General features: G+C 42.9%; 1 protein-coding gene across 3 annotated transcripts in view; it reads right to left on the bottom strand.

Moving 5' to 3' along the window:
- LOC121959637 (long-chain fatty acid transport protein 6) overlaps positions 1–23,248 on the bottom strand; it is a 69,741-nt gene continuing 46,493 nt past the window's right edge. The window contains exons 6-11 of one of the 3 annotated variants that reach the window (XM_088070919.1): positions 21,634–21,724; positions 21,351–21,549; positions 3,934–4,031; positions 3,419–3,549; positions 3,061–3,099; positions 2,076–2,186 (exon numbers count right to left, since the gene is read on the bottom strand). In XM_088070919.1, the coding sequence (XP_087927045.1) occupies positions 3,091–3,099; positions 3,419–3,549; positions 3,934–4,031; positions 21,351–21,549; positions 21,634–21,724 (528 nt within the window). In that variant the 3' untranslated portion in view covers positions 2,076–2,186; positions 3,061–3,090. Of the gene's footprint in view, positions 2,187–3,060; positions 3,100–3,418; positions 3,563–3,933; positions 4,032–21,350; positions 21,550–21,633; positions 21,725–23,248 lie in introns of all 3 variants that reach the window. The other 2 variants (XM_042509054.2, XR_015775123.1) reach the window with 2 other exon arrangements.

Raw genomic sequence — 23,248 nt, 5'->3', positions numbered from 1 at the left:
TTCTGCAAATTGGTGCATTTTTATTCACACAGAAATAAATCCAATCCAATCTAAAGCTTGTCAATTCACAGAAACTGAACTCCAGTCAGAATCTAGTTTCAGTAATGTTACATTAAAAAAACAAACTGCAGACTGAACTCTCACTAGATGAAGTGTTTTAAAATGTAGCACTATAATAGTCTAATATAATAATAATAATAAGTTACACTGAGGGTGAGTGGATTTACTGCTACTGTAAAAGGTCACATGATCAATTCAGTAAAATGCTCAGTTCCCCGGCACTAGTTCCATCAGCGCAACAGCTGAGCCACGCCATGCTGTAGCCCAGGAGGGGGAACAGGGTGTCCACTAATCTGAAGATTGGTGGTCTGATCCCTGGGCAAGATACTGAATCCCAAACTGTCTCCAGACTGAGTATGTGTGTACCATACGCTCTCAGATCAAGTTTATACAATATTTTAATAATTTATATAGTATCATGGAGGAAGTGTTGACTTTGCATCAACAACAAAGTAAATCGAGCAGACTGAAATACAGGGACACTTTCTAATAAATGATGATCAAATAGACTCATAACACAGGGCAAATTAGAAAATAAGACTTGTTTCCTATATAATCATCATCACAAACACACACACACACACACACACACACACACACACACACACAATATAATCAATCCTAGCTGTTGACTGTGACACTTGAATTATTCTGAAATGCTCTAAGAAAAGCAGCTCCCTGGTTCCTGCTTATATACACACACACACACGCACATGCACACACATATATATATGATAAAGTGTAAATAACAGACCTTTAGAAGCTGGTTAATCAAAATTCAGTAACGAGACGGGGTGGGATTTAAGAAGTTTGTACTTTCAGTCCTTTTCAAATATGTAAACCAAGTCATCTTGTGTGTGGCCATTTCTTTTGTTTTATGTTTTTAATTGTTTGTAAATATTACTACTCTCTATTTTCTTTTTTTACATGTTCAAGTCAAATTAAATCAAAGACCCTCTCTGTTGTCTTTTTAGCCATATCCCGAGGAAATGTCTCTGTCCCTTTAAAAGAGTCCTCTTGCTGCTTGAGTGCTGTGAGTTACCAGAGTGACCTGTGCTCCACTGAGTGTTTATTTTAGTCGTCTGTACATCTTTTGCGCGGATAACACAACATTAATATATGAGTTGTATTGGCCAATTGTTGAGGCTTTTGTTTCACTTTAGTGACTAAAATTTAATATTACCTGATTATATCATCCCTCAAAATGAATACTTGAACAGTTTTGAAAAAGGGACCCAACTAAAATGTAATATTATCTGCAAAAAGATTTTTACAATATCTGTCAGGACATTTAATTATTATTATTTGTCAAGTGATGACATTATTTGGTTTTATTACATTTTCAGTCAGGTTAAGTGCAAATTTTCAGGCTTTATTACATTATCTGGTGCTACAGGGCCTGCTTTTCTTTGAAGCTGAGGTAAATATGGGCTCTGGCCACTACTGAAAATTTACACTGAGTGAGTAACTCAGAGTTTTGTTTTGCAAGTTTGGTCAGATTGTTGCATGTTAAAATTCTCTTTCATTATTAATAAAATAATACACTAAATGGAGTTTGTTGTTTTCAGCATGTGTGAGCAGCTGATGCTTCAATGTGTCATGGTTGAATCGTCAGCCTGCTGCAGAGCACATACACTGAGCATTCGCTGAATGTTAAACAGGAGAAAGAAAATTCTGCTCTACTTTTTTTTCTTCAAATTTTGACTTCTTTTCTTGTTAATTTCGGGACAGTTATTCCCCTTTAAAAATGACAAAACTGTTGGAAACAATGTGAGAAAGTAGAATCAGTTGTTGGCTGAACAGCTCACATCTTGTTGACAGACAGACTCTGTGAAGCGTAAGGCTCACCTCACACTGGCACTGATCACTAAGCAGGGTTTGAAATGCACATACATGGAAATGTGACAACAGCAAAGATTATGTTTCCTTGTGTTCCTGCCCTAACATGTTTATAACATGATCTTTCCAGACATAATGTCATGATACAGAGATGCAGTCAGGAGAATATAGTCCTTCTGAGACACATCTAAGAAATAGAGCAGATCCTGGGTGATGTCCGGATTAAAACTCTCCTGGACAAGCTTCATCTTCTGCTGCTTGAAGGTCTCTGTCACATCCAGACAGCTCTGAAAACACACACAAGGGATCAACAGTAACAACACTTTGTTACAGTGGGAGCATCTGTACTTTACTTGAGTTTTATATTTTTGTGAACTTTCACTTTTACTCTACTACATTTCCCCCCAGGCAGTTTAGTTTACTACAAAATAGGGAAGGAAGGAAGAAAGGAACAGATGGACAGGCGACTGAAGTTAAGAAAAGACCTAATTTTTCTTTAAGTGTAAACTGGGATCCTGTTTAGACCGGCGTTTGTTGTGAAGGAATAAACTTAAAATTTTTTTTTTAATTTTTTTTTATGAACATCATTTACTTGTACTTTTACTTTCAATACTTGGGTACTTTTAATATCATAAAATTACTTTTGATACTTCAGCACAGTAATTATCAAATACTCGAAGACTTTTAGTCAAGTCATACTCTAATATGTGACTTTAACTTCTACCAAAGTCATTTTCCGGTGAGAAGTCTGTGCTTTTACTCAAGTATGGCTTTCGGGTACTTCATCCACTGCCGGTTACGGCCTTTAACCCCCACGTCAATGCTTCCTCTGGTCACCAAAAGGGTTTTATTTCTCTGTTCTTTTCTTAATAATGGTAAGGATTAGAAGTTCTGAAAGAGGGTAAATAGTCATGTTTGTACATGCCAGTACAAAAATTAATAAAAACAAATCTTCTTAGTGTGTGGTGGCAACCCCAAACGGGCACCCACAAAATATCACTGTGCATGCATAGTGTGTACCCAACATGCATCAGCTCTCTCTCCAGGGTTTTCTGAAAAACTTAGTGTATGTTTCACAACCACTGATGCTGAGTCAGCCACTGCCAGATCCCCTAAAAGATGAAAAGCTAACAAATACCACAAAGAAATGAAAGATGCTACCTGCACTGACCGTTCTGACGCATCTGCTCTTCACTGATTCTGGAATGCAACAGACACATGTAGAGCTCAATCTCTCTAAGCTTTCCTCTCATGCTTGTATCCTGATGCGCACTGTTGTCACAGGTCAGCCCTGCACTGCAGTCTCCTGCAGCCAGACTGATCCCACACATCACTGTGCCAGCCATGCAGAATGCAGAGTGGAGGTTTCAGGGTAGAGGTGTTCAGAGGGGAGGTGTGGAGGGTGGGGAAAAGACTATGTGTGCTTCTAGCCCTTTTCAGTTGTTTTGTGTTCTGTGTGGAAATCATGTTAAACTTTAAAAACAACACATGAAAGGTGATGAATGGCTGTGTGGTGTACCTGTATTCGGAGGAACCAGGGCCAGGCATATGCAGGAAGTGTTTTTAGTAAATGGTTGTAGAGTTTTGCTCCATTTAATCTGTGGTCCTGTTTTAAGACAACAGCAGCCATCCCTGCCCGCCCCTCATATCCTGCAAAAAAAACCTCTCTCACACACACACACACACACACACACACACACACACACACACACACACGTTGGAGAGTCACACACTGAATGTCAGCGATAAAAAACTCAGTATTTCCCAGCTTAATAACAGATAAATAAATAAATATAAATAAATAATAATAAATAAAAGATGGACCCTGCTCAAGGCTTAATATCATCACTTTTAATGACTTCAGCTTTGGTTGAATAAATTTAAACGCAGCCTTGTCCACTGATTGTGCTCTTGTTGTGCTGACATGATGTTTTGTTCATCGTGCGAATACACAGGTTGTGATTCTTTCAATCATGCAGCATCAGAAATCACAGTAGTGACTTAGTGACTCAGTGACACAATGACTTCACAGACCTGGTACGGTGACTCCGTAGACATTGGCCTCCTGGATAAAATCAAGAAGACCTATCACCTCTGATACCTCTGTGGTGGACACATTCTCTCCTTTCCACCTGCAGGACATGACAGTAGATGAAGGAATCATTAATTTTTCGGGCCACTTAGGGAAACATTGAGAACACAACATTGTCAAATCATCACTTGTCAGGGTGGTTCAGTTAGTGAACTTGTTAGCAGATAGTTGCTTATTTACACATGCAGAACTTCTTGAGCTCCTTCAGCAGCCAAAATAAGGAGCGCCGCCGCAGGTGCTTCATTCCAGCAGCAGCAACACTCTAACAGGACAACAGGGCACACTGTAACTCTGCTGACTCTGTCTCCAGCACCAATATGACAGCTCTTTTTTAAACTATTTCCAACTCAGGTAATATACATTTTCTATTTTTCCATAAGCATCACAAATATTCACATAATATATGTACATATCCATACTACTATATGCTTATACTGTGTAACATGGCTGTGCAATTTCATACTGTGCAGTATATTTTAATACTTACTGTGCAATAATGTTTTTTGGCTATATTTCTATATCTTTATAGTAAATATACTACACATCATGTGTGTATTTTAGTGTGCAACTATGTTGGGACCTCACCCACATGTCCTGAACAATAGAGAAGGCCTCTCAACTATTGTAGGTACAATAGAAGCGCGCCTAAGTTCCATTGGTCCAGTAATTCACACCTAGGTGCGACTTTCTGTTTAAAGATCAAACTCCTGTCTCCCATTGGTGGGAATCTACCAGATCCCAGGTAGAAACCCCCGGAATTCCTGTAATGTCACTGAGGCTTTAAGTGCTGCTGTGCACCGCCGCCTTGTTGCTTGTTACTCGTGTGACGACATTCTAGGCGGAAGCTCCGGCTTTCTAAGAAGAAGTTACTGTAAAGGAGCTCTATTCAAACATTTGAATTTATCCAACCTAGGTCGCATTCTTTTTTTACTCACTGGACGAGAGGGAGATTGTTCGTGTGTTTTTAGGCACCTTTTTTTCCATTTTTTTTGGGATTCTCAGAAGAACGCTTGTGCAAAACAGCTGTTCCTCAACATCTGCAGAGGTGGAGAAAACCCTTTCTCCAGGAGAACACGGAACCACCAAACCCCGTTTCTTCATACCAGTCAACTGCACTGCCTCCTCCTCTGCCCTGACAAGGACAGCTTGATTCACCCTGCTGTAAGACACTGCAGCGATCCCTCACACGCTCATTCCATCCGGAGAACTCGAGTGGACGGGACGCACACTCCTACTCAGAGTGATTCCCAAGTAAGAGAGCTTTTGTCTGGACAGAGACAGTATAGATAAGAGTTCTTGTTTTTACCAACTTGCTGTGAATGCTAAGGACCGCCATGTCCTTTTGATGTGTTATTGACCCCTGTTTGTTACTGCGCTCCCTCGGAGCCTGTTCACTGTTGTACAAGTGTGTTGTTAGATGTAGATGCCTCTGCCACTGCATGCAAGTTACAATACGTTGCGTTCCTATGTGGAGCAAAGACCAGTGGATGGTAAGCCAACCTCGATTCGTTTTACCAGCCCCTGAGTGATAAGAAGACAATTACTGTATCTCCTTGTGGCCACAACTGCATGCAGCTTTTGAGAGTTTTTCTTTTTCTTTTTGATTTGTTTTATTCTCCCTCTTTCTCTATCTCCATCTGTGCACTAACCTTCATGCACACGCACACACACATACAGACACACACCCTGCTAAGATCACACACCTACTGTGAGCGGCTCCTTAAGAGAGCTCACATTACCACTTTTACGGACATAGATTTAGAGCACACAGTGTGTTTCACTCCGCTGCACGCCATCCTGTGCATAGGTAAAGGAGCATGTGAAACGAGCGTTGGTAGATCCACATCTGGTGTGATGTGTTCAACCCTGCCATCTTAAGTTACTTCGGTAACATGGCCCTCCAACGAGATCGCATCTGCCGTCTTGCCCCTCTGTCTCTTCCCTCTCTCAATCAACACACACATCATACACACACACACACACACACACACACATACATACACACATGCAGACACCCTACACCCACGTGTATCCACCTGGCTTTGCTTACGTCCACACCTAGATTAGTTTTGCTTGTAAATTAGACTATCCATAGCGTAGAGCACGTTTATTGAAGTGATTGTTCTTTGTTTCTTTGTTTGTGATTGCTCTCTGAGTGTTACATTTTATAAACGATTGTTGTCTTTACATGAGCAGCCCCCTGTGATTGTTGTGTACCGTGTATTGTAGCAACAGCTGGTTGAGATGGTCAGAGCTCAGGTTCACGCCTTCTTACTCCCTCTAGAGTCAAGTATTTTTCCACATTTCTTGAGACTGAACATAGGAGTGATTCTATAATTAGCCGTACTTTCCATATCCATATCCATATTACACTGAATTTAAAAGTTACTCAACATTATTATGTAAGTCGTCACTCTCTAGAAATGTCCCTCATCATTTATATTACAGATAAGCTAACATTTAAAGTAATTATGGCAGAAAAATGTAACACAGTTGACAACAAAATAACACAGCTGACAGGAGTAACACAGTTGACAGGACAAGGAAAAGAAGAGAAAAACCTTTCTTTATTTTGATTGATTGATTTTCAGTTGACTAGTTTTTTTTTAACATTGCAACATTTTTTAACATTTTCCCCATCCCCTACCATCAATCCCTTCTGTTCATTCTTCCTTCAATATGTCTTTCCTCCTCTCATTTTTCCTTTTTGTCATTTCTCCCGTTCTTCCTTTCAGCTTCACTCCTCTCCTTTCATTCTTCCTTTATTCTTTTCATTCTCCCCTTTGTCATTTCTTCCTTTCTTTCTTCTCTCCATCCTTCTGTCATTCCTTTTACCCCTCTCTTTCTTTCTCCCTACTTTCCTTCATCAACAGTCATTGAACAATTAGTGAAACAATTGAAAACCCTTTCATCTTTTTTTCAGATATATCTGTCCATGCTTCCTTCCATCCCTCCTCCTTTCCTTTCATTCCTTCCTTTGTTATTTCTCCACTTCCAAGTTATTGTACAATTATTATTGTAACAATATATAAGAAAAAAATATCATGGAACATTAATACTGAATTTTTTACATTTACAACTTGTCCAATACTTGTATAGTTCATGTTTCCTTAGTTGTCAGTGTCCAATACTTCTTTATTTCATGTTTCCTTTGTTGGCAGTTTCCAAAACTTGTTTATTTCATGTTTCCTTTTGTTGTCAGTTTCCAATACTTGTTATTTCATGTTTCCTTCGTTGTCAGTGTCCAGTACTTGTACACTTACTTGTATGTTTCTTTTGATTTCAGTTCACATTTCTTTAAAAACATGCTGTTGTTCAAACTCATCACCCGCAGTATATTTCATTTTCCAGGCTCTTTAGCTCTTTCCTGTTTATTTTGCTTTCAGACAGTTCACAGCTCTGAGATCTTCTCTGTCAATCTCCACATGATGTGTGCCCACAGGAGTTGGGGGTGGGGTCATTCTTAGTATATCTTCATACAAGTACCACAGGACATTGTCCCGCGTTGGCCAGTAAATGCAGTTGATTCCAATTCAATGCATACATTTTACTTGAACATGAGTTTCATTCACCTCTTGTATGATTCCAGGATAAATGTCATCATCATATTTCAGAGCACACCACTGGCTGATGATAGCCGAGTTTTGCCATGGAATTTCTGACTTGTTCTGACCTTTATCCTCCTGTGTGGGTGCTGTTTCTTGAACTTGAAAGGTAAAGGTTTTGGGTTTGTAACACTGGCACTCCAGGGTCTGTCTTATTGAGCAAATGCAGCTCACATCACGGTAACTAATATGTCCCCGGGCGACTGTGACAAGCTGATAAATGTGCATGGTTGATGGCACCACTGGGAGACCTGCTGGCATGTACTTTAAGGCCTCATCTACATCATCCTCACTTACATAGAACAGCTTTACTGAGGTCTGTGCATCCACCAGTTTCTTGAAGAAGAGCTCAGTGTTTGGTATGTCTACCCTGTGGCTGACAAGTCTGTCTGCGGCCCTTTTGAGGAGGCCTCCTACTCCATCTGGAGCACCCTTGCCATGGGAGGCCTCAAAGTTCCAGGTGCCCTATTGGAAGCCATACTCCTGCAGCTTGGTACAAAACAAATAGAAATTGCCCTTCTGTGTGTACTGTGAACACGGCCCATCACTAAAAAAAAAATGCACCACAGTCACATTAGGATAGGCAGCCTTGACCAGATTGAGAATTGGGCCAAGATGGGTCCATATTGCTGCAGGGCTTTTCTCTTTTGAAGAGCTGATTGTGCCAAAGCAGACATGTACCAGTGTGAAGTGTTGCCTGCTGCTGGTTTGACGCAAAGTGAAGAGTTTGAATTTGAGAGTGGTACTTACAGGCATACTTTTCAGAAAAATCAACATGAATTAAGCATTCATGGTCTTTCATGGTCCTCTTTAGTTCGTGGTGGTAAGCAAATTGTTGTTTTATGTTAAAGAGGTGCCTTCTGAAGTTTTTAAGTTGGCCTTGGAAGTGCTCCAGCAGGTCATGCAAAGTTGTCTCTGTCCTTTTTTTCACTGTCATTTTAACAGGCACTTTCTCCTTTTCACCGTGTTTTTTTTCTCTCTGAGTACAGTCTCAGTTGTCCACTGTGTGATAAAAACGCTTGCATTTCCCCCGCATTTAGAACTGGAAAGTCTCTATCTTTGCCATTGGGACATTCATTGTACATGCAGTCCTTCAAGTTTGAGTGACAGGATATTGACTCCGCCATTTCTTCCAAGTCGGTGTTCTTAACAAGTCGGAGAGAATGCTGCGATCCGAGCAACTGTGAGTCTAATGTTGACGACTACCTCCAAGAAGTGGAGCGCTGCCTCCTCGACCTGCCTAAAGCTTTGTCACGTGAGAAACTGAAACTGGTGTGGAAGACCAGAACCAGGAGTGTCCATGTTTTCATGGAGTCACTCCTGCCTGGCACCCGCAACAGATACTCAGCGTTCTACCAAGCTCTGAGGGAGGAGTATTCTTTGTACAATGACCCTGCCTCTGCCACCCTTGGTGCTTTCGCTATCACTCAGAAAAAGCATGAGCCCCCAAAAGAGTATTACCGTCACTTAAGAGTTACATATTTCCAAGGCCGCAATGCTCCAGGGCTGGAGGAGGAAAATGGCTTCAAATCCCTATTCCTACACAACCTCCATGAGAGTGTCTGGTATGATGTTGCCCTGCCCTGTAGGACCAGGAATTTTCCCATGCAGGAGATCCGGACGTACACACAGATGGTGTGGGAGATCCACATGCGTCCTACCAGGAAGTCTGAGGATGACGCTCAAGTCTTGGGGTTCGAAGCAGCTGAAGAAACAGACTTAGTGCTTGAAGGCAATGAAGTGCCTTGTACTAAGACTGGTAAGCAAGCAGGACCCCAAGGACGTCAACCAACACGCCAACAGCGAGGGCAATTGAGTCAAGGGAGTTGGGAGTCAGGTAAAGCCCAAACAACGAAACTCCTTCCACCACAAAGAGAAAGGTGATCGGAACCCCAAGCAAGAAGGAAAGCCCAATGAGAAAGCCCCAAGTCACCCTAAAGGGGACGGCTTCAGAGTGGAAATGAAGAACCTTATCCAAAATTGTCTGACAGAGGCAGTTTGGCAACTAATCAAGTCAAATCAATTTTATTTATAGAGCCCATTATCGCAAAACATGGTTTGCCTCAGAGGGCTTTACAGTGTATGACATCCCTCTGCCCTTAGACCCTCACATCACCCAAGGAAAACTCCCGAAAAAAGAACCCCTGTAACGGGGGAGAAAAAAAAGGAAGAAACCTCAGGAAGAGCAGTAGAGGATGATGAGGGATCCCTCTTCCAGGACGGACAGACGTGCAATAAACGTCGTAAATAACAAATGAAATACAATCATGGCAAAGAGAAAAAAAAAGAGAAAGAGAGAGGGGGGAGATAAGCCTGATGAGTTCCAACTTTTTTGCAGAGGTTGCTAGGGCAATGCTCTCCCGCAGCAAGCCCTTTCAAACTGAAGCCTGCAATGTTAGCATCACCAGCAACACACAGGACAGATCGCCTATCACGAGGCATGCCTGGGTTGTCATAACCTTCCAGGAAATGACACTGGTGCACCCCATTTACATATGCGTTCTAGACACAGAACCATTGCTTATCAGACAGGACCTACTGGACAGGCTGACTCCGCACATTGACTGCCATTGTGGATACATTTGGGCTCAGGTGACACCCCAAAGCCGCTCAGTCCAAAGTCACTGAGCCAGCTATTGACAGCAGCGTCACTGTCACTGAGTCCAGAGGGCTTCCGCCGATGCTTCTGCCTCTTTCAGAGCCCAGCAAGAGCTCAGATCCTTTTATGTTACCTGCATGCCCACAGCAGCCAAAGACTGGTAGGTAAACATATTCAAAGAACATGGTTCCTTTCTTTGCTCGCTGAAAAATGTGAGCTTGCCATTGTACAGCCCCCACATTGTTGAGGGTGTACATCTTAATGGTACCTGGATCCCTGAAGTGGAGGAAAGCCCAATGATTGCCCTTGATGTCTGCAACTATTCCTGATCCCTCTGGTCTGAGAAGTCTGTGATTGATGAAGACCTGTTCAAAGGCCTGTGCCAAGACATCCCCTCCTTAGCCTATGTTTGGCAGAGCCATCGCCTCCTTTCCGCAGGGTCACCGCAGACCCTTCTTAAGGCAACTGGGGTATGTGCACTCTCTGTGCATATCGGAAGGAAACAGGTCATGCACTACGTGAGCATAGTCCCTCAACTTCAACCTCCTTTCATCTTAGGGGCAGACCTGCTTGTACGACTTGGTGCACAGCTAGACACTGTCAACCAGATTTTGTGGTCCTTGGCAAGTGGCAACAGTCAGAATCTGACAGATTAACCAGAGCATATGGCGTCAGGCCAGACCATCCCCCAAGCATGCCAAGTTGCCAGTGAAATGGAAGTCATGATTCCCGCAAGAACAGCAGGGTTCCCAGTTCGTCTCTCGCTCCTTAAGGGACAGATGATGTCTGGTTTACAGGCTTGAGTTGAACAATTGTTCAACGTACCTGGTGGTTCAGAATTTGACACACGCATTGATTCAAGTCACTGCATGGCAACCACTGGAGATGCTGATAGACAGCTCCTTTTATGACTTTGAGTTGATAGTGCCTGCCATTTGCGAGCTGCTTTCTTCTCTATCAAAAGCAGAGAAACTGGAGGATTTCTTTTCCACCTACCCCACCAAAATGATCAGCCATGAGGCTCCTGACCACACAGCCATTTGTGGCTCAGCCCTGAGTGACAGAGGTGACATGGTCGTGTATGCCCTCGTGACTCAGCCAAGAGACACTGACCTCAACACGGATGGATTTCAGCCCTCACTAGAGGAACCATACCCTGGTTTTGTGTCTGAGATTAACCAACAGCTTGCATGAGCTGATGCCTTTACGACACAAGATCAGAGATATGCACTTTGGAAGCTGTTCCATGAGTTCCAAGCCATTTTCTCAAAGGACTGGCACGATGTGGGGTCACTGACCTCAACACCATGCGCATCCCCACTGATCCGGAGGCACCACCAACCTTTGTGCGTCAGTATAGAATTCCTTTGGCTGCCTATAAGTTGATTCAAGAAATCTTGGACAAATTGCCGGAGAAGCAAATTATCAGAGAGTGCAACTCAACTTACAATTCTCCGATCTGGCTAGTTCTGAAACCGACTGGTAAATGGCGTCGTACCATCCCTCGAATAAACAGGTTCCACTTTCCCGTTGGGCCATGATACATCTGGATCAGGAACTTGCCAAGGTTAAAGGGGCCCGTTTGTTCTCAACTGTGGACGTGGCAAATGGTTTCTGTACAATGAGGGTTGATTCCGCAGATCAGTACAAGCTGGCCTTTTCCTGTGCTACTCAAACTCACCAGCAGAGTTCAACATCTTCTTCCACAAGGCAATGAGCAATGCCACACTCGGAGAACTTCCGCAGCTATGTCGGTGGCCAGAAGGTAACCATCGAAACCTGTCACCAACTTGTGGCCTTCTTGAACAGCCAGCGTCTAACAGAGGGACGTGCCTCTAACAGTCGCATTGCCTCTTGGATGATGGCACTGCAAGGGTCATGACATTGAAGTCAAGTATGCCCAGAACCACAAGATGGCCTTGGGTCAAGGCTTGGCAGAGTGCCAGCACTGCAACTGTGAGAACCAGCCTAGCTCTCAACCCCTTTGCATCACGACACCATTGTTTCCATCCAGTCATTGTTATTATGATTAGAATGTCTGTCACAGTCTGCCAGAGGTTTATGTTGACAGCTGTTCATTCCACCATGAGAGTCACCTCCAGACTGGGGCGGGCCTAGTACGGACCAGTCAGAACCCTGAACTGCCGAACCATTTCCAACTAGGAACAAAGTCAAGCCAGTATGCTGAGATTGGGGCAGTACTCATTGCACTCCGGCAAGCTGCTATACTTTCTTTTGTGCAGCTGGTGATCTGCTCTGATTCTAACAATGCCCGTCGCAGCTTCATATCACACTTCCCCATGTGGAAGGAGAATGGCATGACGAATGCTTGAAACAAGGATGTCAAACACTCTGAGCTCTTCTTGGCATGCAATCATCTAGTGACAGACCAGGGAATGACCGTGTACTGGAATAAGGTCAAGGGTTATTCCCAAGTTTCAGGTCCTGATAAAGATGGCAATGATGAAGCTGACTGTATAGCCAAACTAGGGGCAGAGCAAGGCACTCCCTGGGTGACCACCAGCACCTGCCAACAGGCAAGAGAGAGGGAATAAAGCTCTGGAACTAAAACACCAACACTGCACCTGGGTCACAAACCTGGTGATGCAGACCTGGTAACCACGCAACAGCAAGACCTTGCTCTTCAAGCCATCAGACAGCTTGTGGCTAAAACTCCATCAGCAGAGGCCTTTCAGCCACCTCCAGATGGATCCAAAGAGCTGCAAGCTCTCAATTATAACTTGCCGCAACCGAAAATGGAGAAAGGTTTGTTGGTTTATAGCCACAATGGCCAGGGACCAAATCGTTGGGTTGTCCCCACGGACCATTGGGAGGTGATGTTAGCTCATGCTCACGACTCCCCAGTTGGAGGCCATCAAGGGTACAGAGCCACACTCAAAACCCTCCAGCAGTTCACATATTGGCCAACGATGTCACGTGACACAAAACTGTATGTCCAAGGATGTTTGATTTGCTGTCAGTTCCAACCATCCCAACCACTAAATCAAGCCCCACTTCAGGAAAGGGGGATTACATTCCCGTGGTCCCAATTTCAGGTTGACTGGACTGGACCTGTCCCCAAGTCTTCCTGAGGTAAAAAATACATCCTTACGTTGACTTGCGCATTCATCAAGTGGGTCAAATGCCTCCCAGCATCCAATCCATCCTTATGAACTATTCGTCCAGCCACTGGGGCCTTCCCCTCTCTGTTGATTCAGATTGAGGTCGCCACTTCACCTCCAGCGTGATCATTGCCATGTATGAGATCTTGGGTGTGGAAGTCAAGTTCCACATCTCATAACACCCCATGTCATCTGGCCAAGTTGAATGTGCTAATCGTATCATTATCCACATGCTCGAGAAGTATGTTAGCAACAATGGTAAAGACTGGGACCTGACGCGTCCTTTGGTACTGATGGCCATCAGGTCAAATGATGACTGGCAGAGAAATGACCTTGCTTCTGCACCTCCTGTACCATCCTGAGGATGTCAGTGTTGCTACTACCTATACAGCACACCAATATGTGACAAACTTGCAAGAACACCGCCGAGCCACATTCACATGGGCCCAGGAGAACCTGGAGGCCAGCGCAAAAGGGACAAAAGCCTACTATGACAGGGTTGCGTCACTGCGAGTACCATGTAGGCCAAGAAATTCCTCCCTAGCTGGTCAGGCCCTTTCAAAATCGTGGGGAAACCTTCACCAGTAGCTTACCAGATCAAAGTTTTAAAACCAAGACAGTCACCAATGTACAAATGGGTTCATGCGAACCAAATAAAGCTGAACAAACCATTTTCAAATATCCTGAGTAAAATCGCTCCAGGCTCAAGGCAAAGAATAGATAAGAGGGTGACAGTAAGCTCCTCCAATCCTAAAAATCTGATTCAAATTCCCTGTCAGCAGAGTATCTCAGGCCCTGCTCCAACAAACTTGAAACTAGCTGTTCTTAATATCAGATCCTTGGGTAATTAAGGTGGGGGTGGCGTAAAGGAAAATCCACAGGGAAGGCAGGTGGAGCAGTGTCAGGGTTAGGGTTAGGGGTTAGACTTTGGCTGACTGGGAGAAGGCCCGGTATGTTTTTGGTTCCTCAGACAGTGTAAGAGATTGTCTGTCAGTCGCATCAGTCCACATCCATTCAGGTGGGGACCCATTCGATTGAAGAGCTCCACCTGTTCCCAAAACAGGTTGAAGTTATCAATAAAGTTTCTTCCTTGAGACTCACAGGCATTAGAAAGCCAAGTATTCAAAGCAAGGAGGTGACTGAACTTATTGATCCTTCTGTCAATCGTTGGGAGAGGCCCACTGATGAATGACTGAACTTTCAGCTTGTCAAGTCTGTTAAAAAGTTTTAAGAAATCCTTTTTTAAAACATTCTCCTCTCCTGGTGTCAACGGCTCCCACATGCACGATGAACTGTTGGATTCCAGGGTTGTTTGACAGCTCCTGGCAGCACTCAGCACTTGGATAGCTGCATGTGATGATCCTCTCATTGTTTACAGCACTGATAGCATCGTCTCCCACAAGCAGGTTATGTCTCGCCCTCACCTCTGGCACAGATCCTTTGTCCATGAGTGCCTTGTGCCTCTTCTGTAAGCCACTGCGAATTTCACGTTTCCCCTTGTGAATCTGATCATTTTTAATTCCCTGCTTCCCATTTGTAAAATTGCTCTCTGGCTCGTTCACAGTTAGTTCAGACGGTGGTTGATGTTTGTTTCTTAGCTGTATGCCTGGCGATGCTGTAATTCTTTTTGTGATACCAGCATTTGTTTTTCTGATTCTGTTTTGTTTTGGCTTAGCACCAAGTGTATGCCAGGCAGCAGTGGTATCAGTCTGTTCTAGCAAGTTTTGGGAAAGACACTGTGTCATCCAGGTTTGAAATACTTGAGGGAGAACTAGCTGTCTTACCATTCGATGTTATTGGGAGTGTCTCATGAATTCCTCTTGGTGCTTCAAGTGTAAAAATCCTCGTCTGTAGCACAGCGATTCCCTGTAGATATTTCCAGCAGTTCTGGCATGATGTGCCTGTTCTTGATTTTATAGGATTCAACACATTCTTGTCACACAGGGTCTGTTCAGACTGCAGCTCCCGCTGGTCCGAACCATCCCTTGCCATGGCTCTGTGTCAATACATGAAGTTTCTTCTGAAGAAAAAGTGGATAATCCCGATACAAAAATGTCAAAGATTATCGTCCAAATGATTTAATCGTTGTAGGGAACCTTTTTGAATGTGTTGGAGTTTGTGACAAAAAGGCAAAAAAAGGAAAAAACTAGGAAAATTAAAAGCTAAGCAGTTAGCAAGCAAAACTGAAGTTATTATTCTTGGCCCCAAACACCTCAGAAACTCCCTTTCTAACAATTTAATTACTCTACATGGCATTACCTTGGCCTCTAGCACATCAGCAAGGAACCTCAGAGTTTTATTTTATCAAGATTTATCTTTTTCCTCCCATATAAAACAAACTTCAAGGACTGCTTTCTTTCACTTGCGCAACATTGCAAAAATTAAACATATCCTATCCCAGACAGATGCTGAAAAATTAGTACATGCATTCTTCACCTTTAGGCTGGATTACTGTAATTCCCTATTATTCGGTTGCCCCAACAAATCACTTAGGTTGCTCAAACTGGTGCAGAAAGCTGCTGCACTTGTTCTAACGGGAACCAAGAAAAGGGACCATATTTCTCTAGTTTTAGCTTTGTTGCACTGCCTCCCTGTAAAATCCAGGACTGAATTTAATATCCTCCTCCTTACTTACAAAGCTCTAAATGGTTAGGCTCCATCCTTTCTGTCGCAGCTCATAGTTCTTTACCAACCCTCAAGATCACTGTGCTCTGAAAAAGCAGAATTACTTGTGGTTCCCAAAGTTTCCAAATGTAGGATAGGAACCAGAGCCTTCAGCTACCATGCTCCTCTCTTATGGAACCATCTTCCAGTTTCGGTTAAGGACTTAAGACCTTCCTCTTTGATAAAGTTTATAATTATGGCTGGCTAAGGTTGCCCAGACCTGCCCATAGTTAGGCTGACATAGGTTTAACTTGCCAGGGGACTTTTTTATCGGAGTCAGAGAGCAGTGGGGCTAACACTACTCTCTGACCTTTATATTTAAGCCATAATAGCTGATTAGTGACCCTAGTTTCGTTAGTGTGTATATTCCTGAAGCACAAGTTTCTTGTGCTCAGTTGAAATCCCCGTCCGTGTGACGGGGAGGAGGGAGAGGTGGCATAGCTTTCAGCCCGATCTGGCGGGGGTGGTTTTGAGTCTGTTCAGACCTACTACTCTGACTCTACTTCCTCTCTCTTTCTTTCTTTTCTATTACTGCTCTCTGGCATTCATATTTAAGTCGTAATTGCTTATCAATGACTCTAGGATCCTCACTGAGTGCTTATCCTTTTTACTGTTCACCAACTTGGTTATGTTGAACTGCACTATGCCAATCCTGTTGCCTCTCCAGAGCATTCCTGCTCCCTTGTTTCCTAGCTTTCTCGGATCCTGGCCGCAACCCTGGCTGTGCCTGATCGTTGTGATATCTGTGCTGGCGCCTCGACCATGCCCTTGGTTGTGCTCGTGCTGTGGCTGCACTGAAACTGTACCGTTCGCCCTGATCGTGCTCTTGGTCCTGGTTGCGCCGATGCTGTGATCATGCCTTTGGAGACCTCTGTATCAATATATGCATGAGACTCTTATCAACTCCCACAATATTATCATAGAGTGCATTTGATCATTTCGCACCTATTGTTATTGTATTATGAAATGGGTCTGTTTCCATTTTTGCTGTGCCTCTTTCCCCCTCTCCCCCTACCCCCTCTCTCTTTCTTTCTTTTTGGCCACAATTGTATTTCATTTGTTATTTACGACATCCATTGCACGTCTGTCCGTCCTAGAAGAGGGATCCCTCATCATCCTCTGCCGCTCTTCCTGAGGTTTCTTCCTTTTTTTTTTTCGTTACAGGGGTTCTTTTTCGGGAGTTTTTCCTTGGGTGATGTGAGGGTCTAAGGGCAGAGGGATATCATACACTGTAAAGCCCTCTGAGGCAAACCATGTTTTGTGATAATGGGCTCTATAAATAAAATTGACTTGCTTTGACTTGACCTCAAGACACCACCAGGACTCGCCTATCACATGGATAACCCCTTGCTTTACCTTGTCCCCAGTCTTAACCTGTGCACGAAAGACATTCACTGGGTTTGTCCAAATAATCCTTTCCTCAGATATGTGACCTTTGCAGTCTCAGAACGGAAGCCCTCGAACTGAAATGCCAAGCTAGCCTGTCCATCAAAGATGAAAGGATGGAGACAAGAGTAATGAGAGCTGGCAACCGATGGCTTACTAGCACACCTGCTACTGAAGTCCTAATGTCTTATGACTGCCATGATACAACCACCAAACTGACCTTACCGAATCAGACCGTGTTTTTAACTATCCCTTATGGAGCCATGGTGCATGTCAACGACATTATCCTCCATCATCTCAACCACGACTGACATGACATAAAAATTGAGATCATGGACGCATTTGTCGGTCACAATCTCACAATTGATGACACACTGCTGCACTAACTGCTAATTGAGGGAACCAAACTGGTAAGATTCAGCCTAAAACCAACTGGTCTCTCCACTACGTTTCCTAACTATCCAGGCAAACCAGCTTACCAGGACCCCCCCATCAGCTTAGCCGCCCTTGGGCTCCTGCTTAGTGGTTGTATCATCACAGCAATAATCGCACATGTCATGTACAAGCACATTCAAAGGTTACAAGCCAGACTGGATTCTGCCCTCCTGGTGTCACCACATTTTGCACACCAGTCTGCAGCCATACCCTTGGCTAGCCCCAACCCTCCAATGGGAGGGAGGATGGCCCACTAACTCTTTCCTAACCATTGTCTTATTCACATTCCTTTCCCTCCTTCTATTCTTTGTTTTCTTTCTTCTTTTTTTATTAGAATGTCTTAGAATTGGTGGTGGAAATGAGAAAGAATGTATTTGTTTATATCTCTGTGATTGTGAACCCAACATAGGAACTGACTAGAAATATTTAGCAGTCCTGCCCAGACCAGCCTCTGTGTCAGTGCCCAGACATTAGCCTCTGAACATGATCTTCGTGGACTGTTTGGACTTGCACGAATTTTCACTCCTAAGGGACGTGGATTATTCAACCTGTGCTCTCATGGGAACACGTGGACTGTTTGCCCCATGGTTGCTCCAAAGACTTAGCGCCCCACCCTTAGGACTAAAGGGGGGATGCTTGGACCTCACCCACATGTCCTGAACAATAGAGAAGGCCTCTCAACCAGCAGAGCTGTAAGAACAATAGAAGCGTGCCTAAGCTCCAGCGGCCCGGTAATTCACACCTACGTGCGACTTTCTGTTTAAATTCAAAAAACCGTCTCCCATTGGTGGAAATCTGCCCGATCCCAGGTAGAAACCCCTGGAATTCCCATGATGTCACTGAGGCTTTAAGTGCCGCTGTGCGCCGCTGCACAAGGCTGCATCTCTTTTTACTCACTGGATGAGAGGGAGACTATTCGTGTGTTCCTTTTGATGTGTTATTGATAACTGTTTGTTACTGCGCTCCCTAGGAGCCTATTTACTGTTATACAAGCGTGTTGTTAGTTGTTAGCCTCTGCCACTGGGTGCTGGTTACAATACGTTGAGTTCCTATCTGAAACAAAGACCAGTGGACGGTAAGTGAACATCGATTCGTTTTACCGGCCCCTGAGTGATGGGAAGACAACTCTTAGATAGGAAGACAACTAGTAGTATCTCCTTGTGGCCACAACTGCATGCAGCATTTGAGAGTTTTTCTTTTTTACTTTTATTTGTTTTATTCTTCCTCTTTCCCTTTCTCCATCTGTGTACTAACCTTCACGGGCATGCACACGCACATACAGACACACATACAGATGCACACCCTGCTAAGATCACACACCTACTGTGAGCGGCTCCTTAAGAGAGCTCACATTACCACTGTTACAGACATAGATTTAGAGCACACTGTTTGTCTGCTGTGTGCCATCCTGTGTGTAGTTAAAGGAGCATGTGGAACCAGTGTTGGTAGAACCTCTGTCCCGCTCAAATCTCCCGCTTTCACATCCTTTGTCCCACATCTGGCGTAAGTTACTTCAGCTACGTGGCCCTCCTACAAGATCACGTCCGCCATCTTGCCCCTCTGTCCCTTCCCTCTCTCACCCAACACACACACACACACACACATCATACACACACACATACGTACACACACGCAGACACCCGACAACCATGTGTGTCCACCTGGCTTTGCTTACATCCACATCTAGATTAGTATTGCTTGTATATTAGACTATCCATAGCATTGAGCACACTTATTGAAGTGATTGTTCATTGTGACTGAGGAGGAACCACACACTGAGGTTTTAGTCCAGTATGGCAATCAGCAATAAAAGAAGAAAAGTACCCACAAATTAGCAAGAAATTAGTACAAGAAAATTACCTTTAAATGTGTATATAAATAAACAATTAGTTAAAAAAAGAAAAATAGAAAAATAAACGAAACAGCAACAAAAAGGGAAAACAAGACTCGAAAAATATATATATGTATATATAATTAAATAAGCTTAAAAATTATAATAACTCTGATCAACACACACACACATACACATATATATAATTATAAATATAGTTTTTCCCTTGCTTTTTTTTAAAAATTTCTTCAACATTTTCCCCAGCTTTAAAAAAAAAAAATTCTAAATCTACCAATTTCTTGCAATATGTGGAACATTAGTTACCAAATTGTTCGTTGCCTCTTTTCCCATATTTAAAAAAAAACACACCAATTAGCCGAGTGGGCTTAAATACTTGTGAAAGCCTTGTTATTATGTCTTATAACACTGTGTCCAGTACTGTTCTGTTTTACATCTGTTTAACAAATGTTTGTTTTGGGCCCCCTCAAAAACGGCATGATGCATCTAAAGGGATTTATCCTAATGTCATACATTTCAACATAATTAATGCTTCATCACTCCTCGGGTGACCTAAAAATGGATCTGATCTACCACCACTGAGGACTTCTCACTGTGTTGATTTCAGCTCAGAGAGCGAGGAGTGAGAACGTATACATGAGACCATCCTTCACAGCAGTGTTTTACTGCACTGACACAGCCCTCAACTATAGGTGATTTGACACTGTGATGATTTTGTTTCAAAGCCAGTTCAGCTGCAGTTTGACACTGCTGTAGAATCTAGACTGTACAGTATATAAAGAAGGGGGGCATGTGTCCACTTACAAAAATGAAGCCAAAATGTCCCAGATACAGGCGCTGTTATCTTGCATAGTGATGTTATTTGGAGCCAGATTCTGAGCAGTAGTGTTTGGGAAGTGGATCTGCGGTGTTGACTTTCTGCTCATACACCTGTCAGACCCAACTGCAAGTAGCCCCACTGATGGCTTGCACACCAATTAACACACATCTGTCAGTCAGGATGTTACACTCTTTTATAGCATCAAACAACTAAAACCAAACATATCAGAAAAATGATCGTATGTGCATACATCAGTTTGAAACCATGGTCCAGAAAAATTATTTGACATACTTTTAGTTTAGCCCATCTGCCATTTTTAATATTCTACTTCTATTCATATTTTTAATGCTCAAATTTAGCCTGATTTTTAATATATATTATGTACCTATCCATTAAATAAAGGCTTATGCATCCCAATACCACAATCAACACGTGGTTGTTATACCTTCTGTCTACTAGAGAGAATTCCAACATTACCAATAAACATTTGGTGCTTGCTGTCTTGCTAGTGATAATTTAACAATGCTCACGCACATGCATGTATCTCTGAGTCGCTGTTGGTCACTTTAATTATTCTTTCTCTCAACACTGGCCGCAAAAGATTCCCTCTAAGTCAATTCCAACGAAACCGATGGGGATGACGTTCACAGTCCCCTTTTTCATTCAAAAATATATTCCAAATTCCAAAATGTGATACGGATTACATCAATATGCGATATAGATCAAATCAATATGTGATACGGATCACATTATATTCAATGTGACATCAAAATAACATTTGAATTTTGTATCTTCATTGTCAACTAACTTGCCAACTGAAATACAAATACCTTAGCAAAGTTGCATTGATACAGTTTAAATGAAACACAGTAAAGGTACCTGAAGGTGTCTCCAATGCGATCCCGGAAGTAAAGAAAGTCCCTGTGATCGTGGAGCAGGAGGTCCCCAGTGTTGAAATAAACATCTCCGCCTTTAAACACATCCTTCAGCAGCTTCTTCTCAGACTGGACCTGATTGCCAGCGTAGCCCAAGAACTGGTTCATAGCTGTCAGAGGAGCTACCAGGATCCCTGGCTCTCCTACATACAAGCAACAGGCATGTTTAGTGCACACATGAGCTCTTTTGTGGTACTTGTACCTATTCATGTTAAAGGACATGGTACCTATCTGTGCTTGTATGCATCTTCCAGAGTGTGTCCGGACTGGCTCGTAGGTCTGTGGATCATATCTCAGCAGCTCAAAGGGCATAGAAAGCTGCAAATGTAAAAATGATGAGAGCTGAGATTGATAAGGTAGTTACCACCTGACTTATAGGTTCTAGGCTTCACTAGCTCATTGTTAACACAGCAGTCTGTGAGTTCTGTATATACATTTCATCTCACTACATCAATATTCATTATAATGTACCATGCACTGCTACCAGTATACATTTTAGCATTGTGATTCTGAAATTTGGAAATACTTGTTCCTGCTTTTTTAACATTGCTTATAACTCTGTGAATGCTGATTCAGCATGTTACTCATTACTCTTCTTCCTGTGGTGTTGCCAGCAATGGCCTCCAGTACTTTTTATTGTTCGTCTCTGACCTCTTCTGCTCCACCTTCTCATTATTAGCTCCTCTATCCATCTTATTAGTAATCACATTCCAATTATTCTGCTCTTTCTGTCTTAATTTCCTTTATTTGTGGTTTGACCTCTTCTACTTGACCTCTGACATCACATGATGGACCCATGCATTTGAAGAGGCTGGGAAGGGACAATGGCCGGTACAACTAAACCTGCCTTACAGTATCAGTAGGCTATTTGGGACTGTGTAACCCCTGATACACATCAAGAGGGCCACAGTCGGCTGGTCTATCCCCCCGTCATAATTTTTCCCTAAACATTGCTGATGGTGGCTTTGCTCCTCTCACATTTGCCAGAGTTGCCCCCCACCACCACTTTGCTTTAATAAGAATCTTTCTGCAAAGTAAAAAGTAAGTGTGTGTGTGTGTGTGTGTGTGTGTGTGTGTGTATATATATATATATATATATATATATATATATATACATAAAGTGTTTCTCCATTATTTGTTTTAAAATAGCAGTGATAAATATGTTACATTAACTTTTTAGCAAATATAACAATTTTTTTGTTGTCACTATATCCTGACAGTAGTAAAAGAGGCAAATAATCTAATTATGCTCCTCAGCCTCCTCATAGTTTTGCAAAAAAACACAAAGACAACCAATCAGAGACATGGAGTCTTTCACACAGCTGTCAAATGTTTCAATCACTGCTCCTGAACTGCAGTCAGACTGTTGTGTGTGTACTGCATTTCTTTCCTCAAATGTTTATAGGAACTCTTTGGCTGTTAAAGGAAAAGGGCACTACACTTGAAAATGTTTCTGAAAACACTGAGAAAAGAAAAAGGCAATCCCAGGTGGATTTTCTAAAGCCTGACAACAGAGCCAAGCAGAAGTGCAGAGGTCAATAGTTATTTTTGATTTCAATTATTTTTGAAGTACTGCTGGCACTGTTGTTGCATTCCAGCTGATCCTTCTGCAAGAGGATAATGATGAACACAGCAGTGGTTTTAATACTTTTCCTTCTTAAGTAATAATTGGTTTAGGTGGTTTACCTAATTAGTACCTCATTAAGTCATAAATGAGGTGTGCTGGAATGGAATGGAACGGCTGTCATACACGTTGAGATGTTGATTTCAGAATTTGCTGTGGTCTCTGTTAATACTGTCAGGTACCTTTATCATCTGCACCATTCAAGCAATAAACACAGT

This window comes from Plectropomus leopardus, chromosome 20, assembly GCF_026936395.1.
Source record: "Plectropomus leopardus strain MGB_pleo_1.0 chromosome 20, ASM2693639v1, whole genome shotgun sequence".
NCBI lineage: Eukaryota > Metazoa > Chordata > Actinopteri > Perciformes > Serranidae > Plectropomus > Plectropomus leopardus.
The sequence above is the reverse complement of the archived record's forward strand: the minus strand, read 5'-3'. Positions and strand labels throughout refer to the sequence as shown.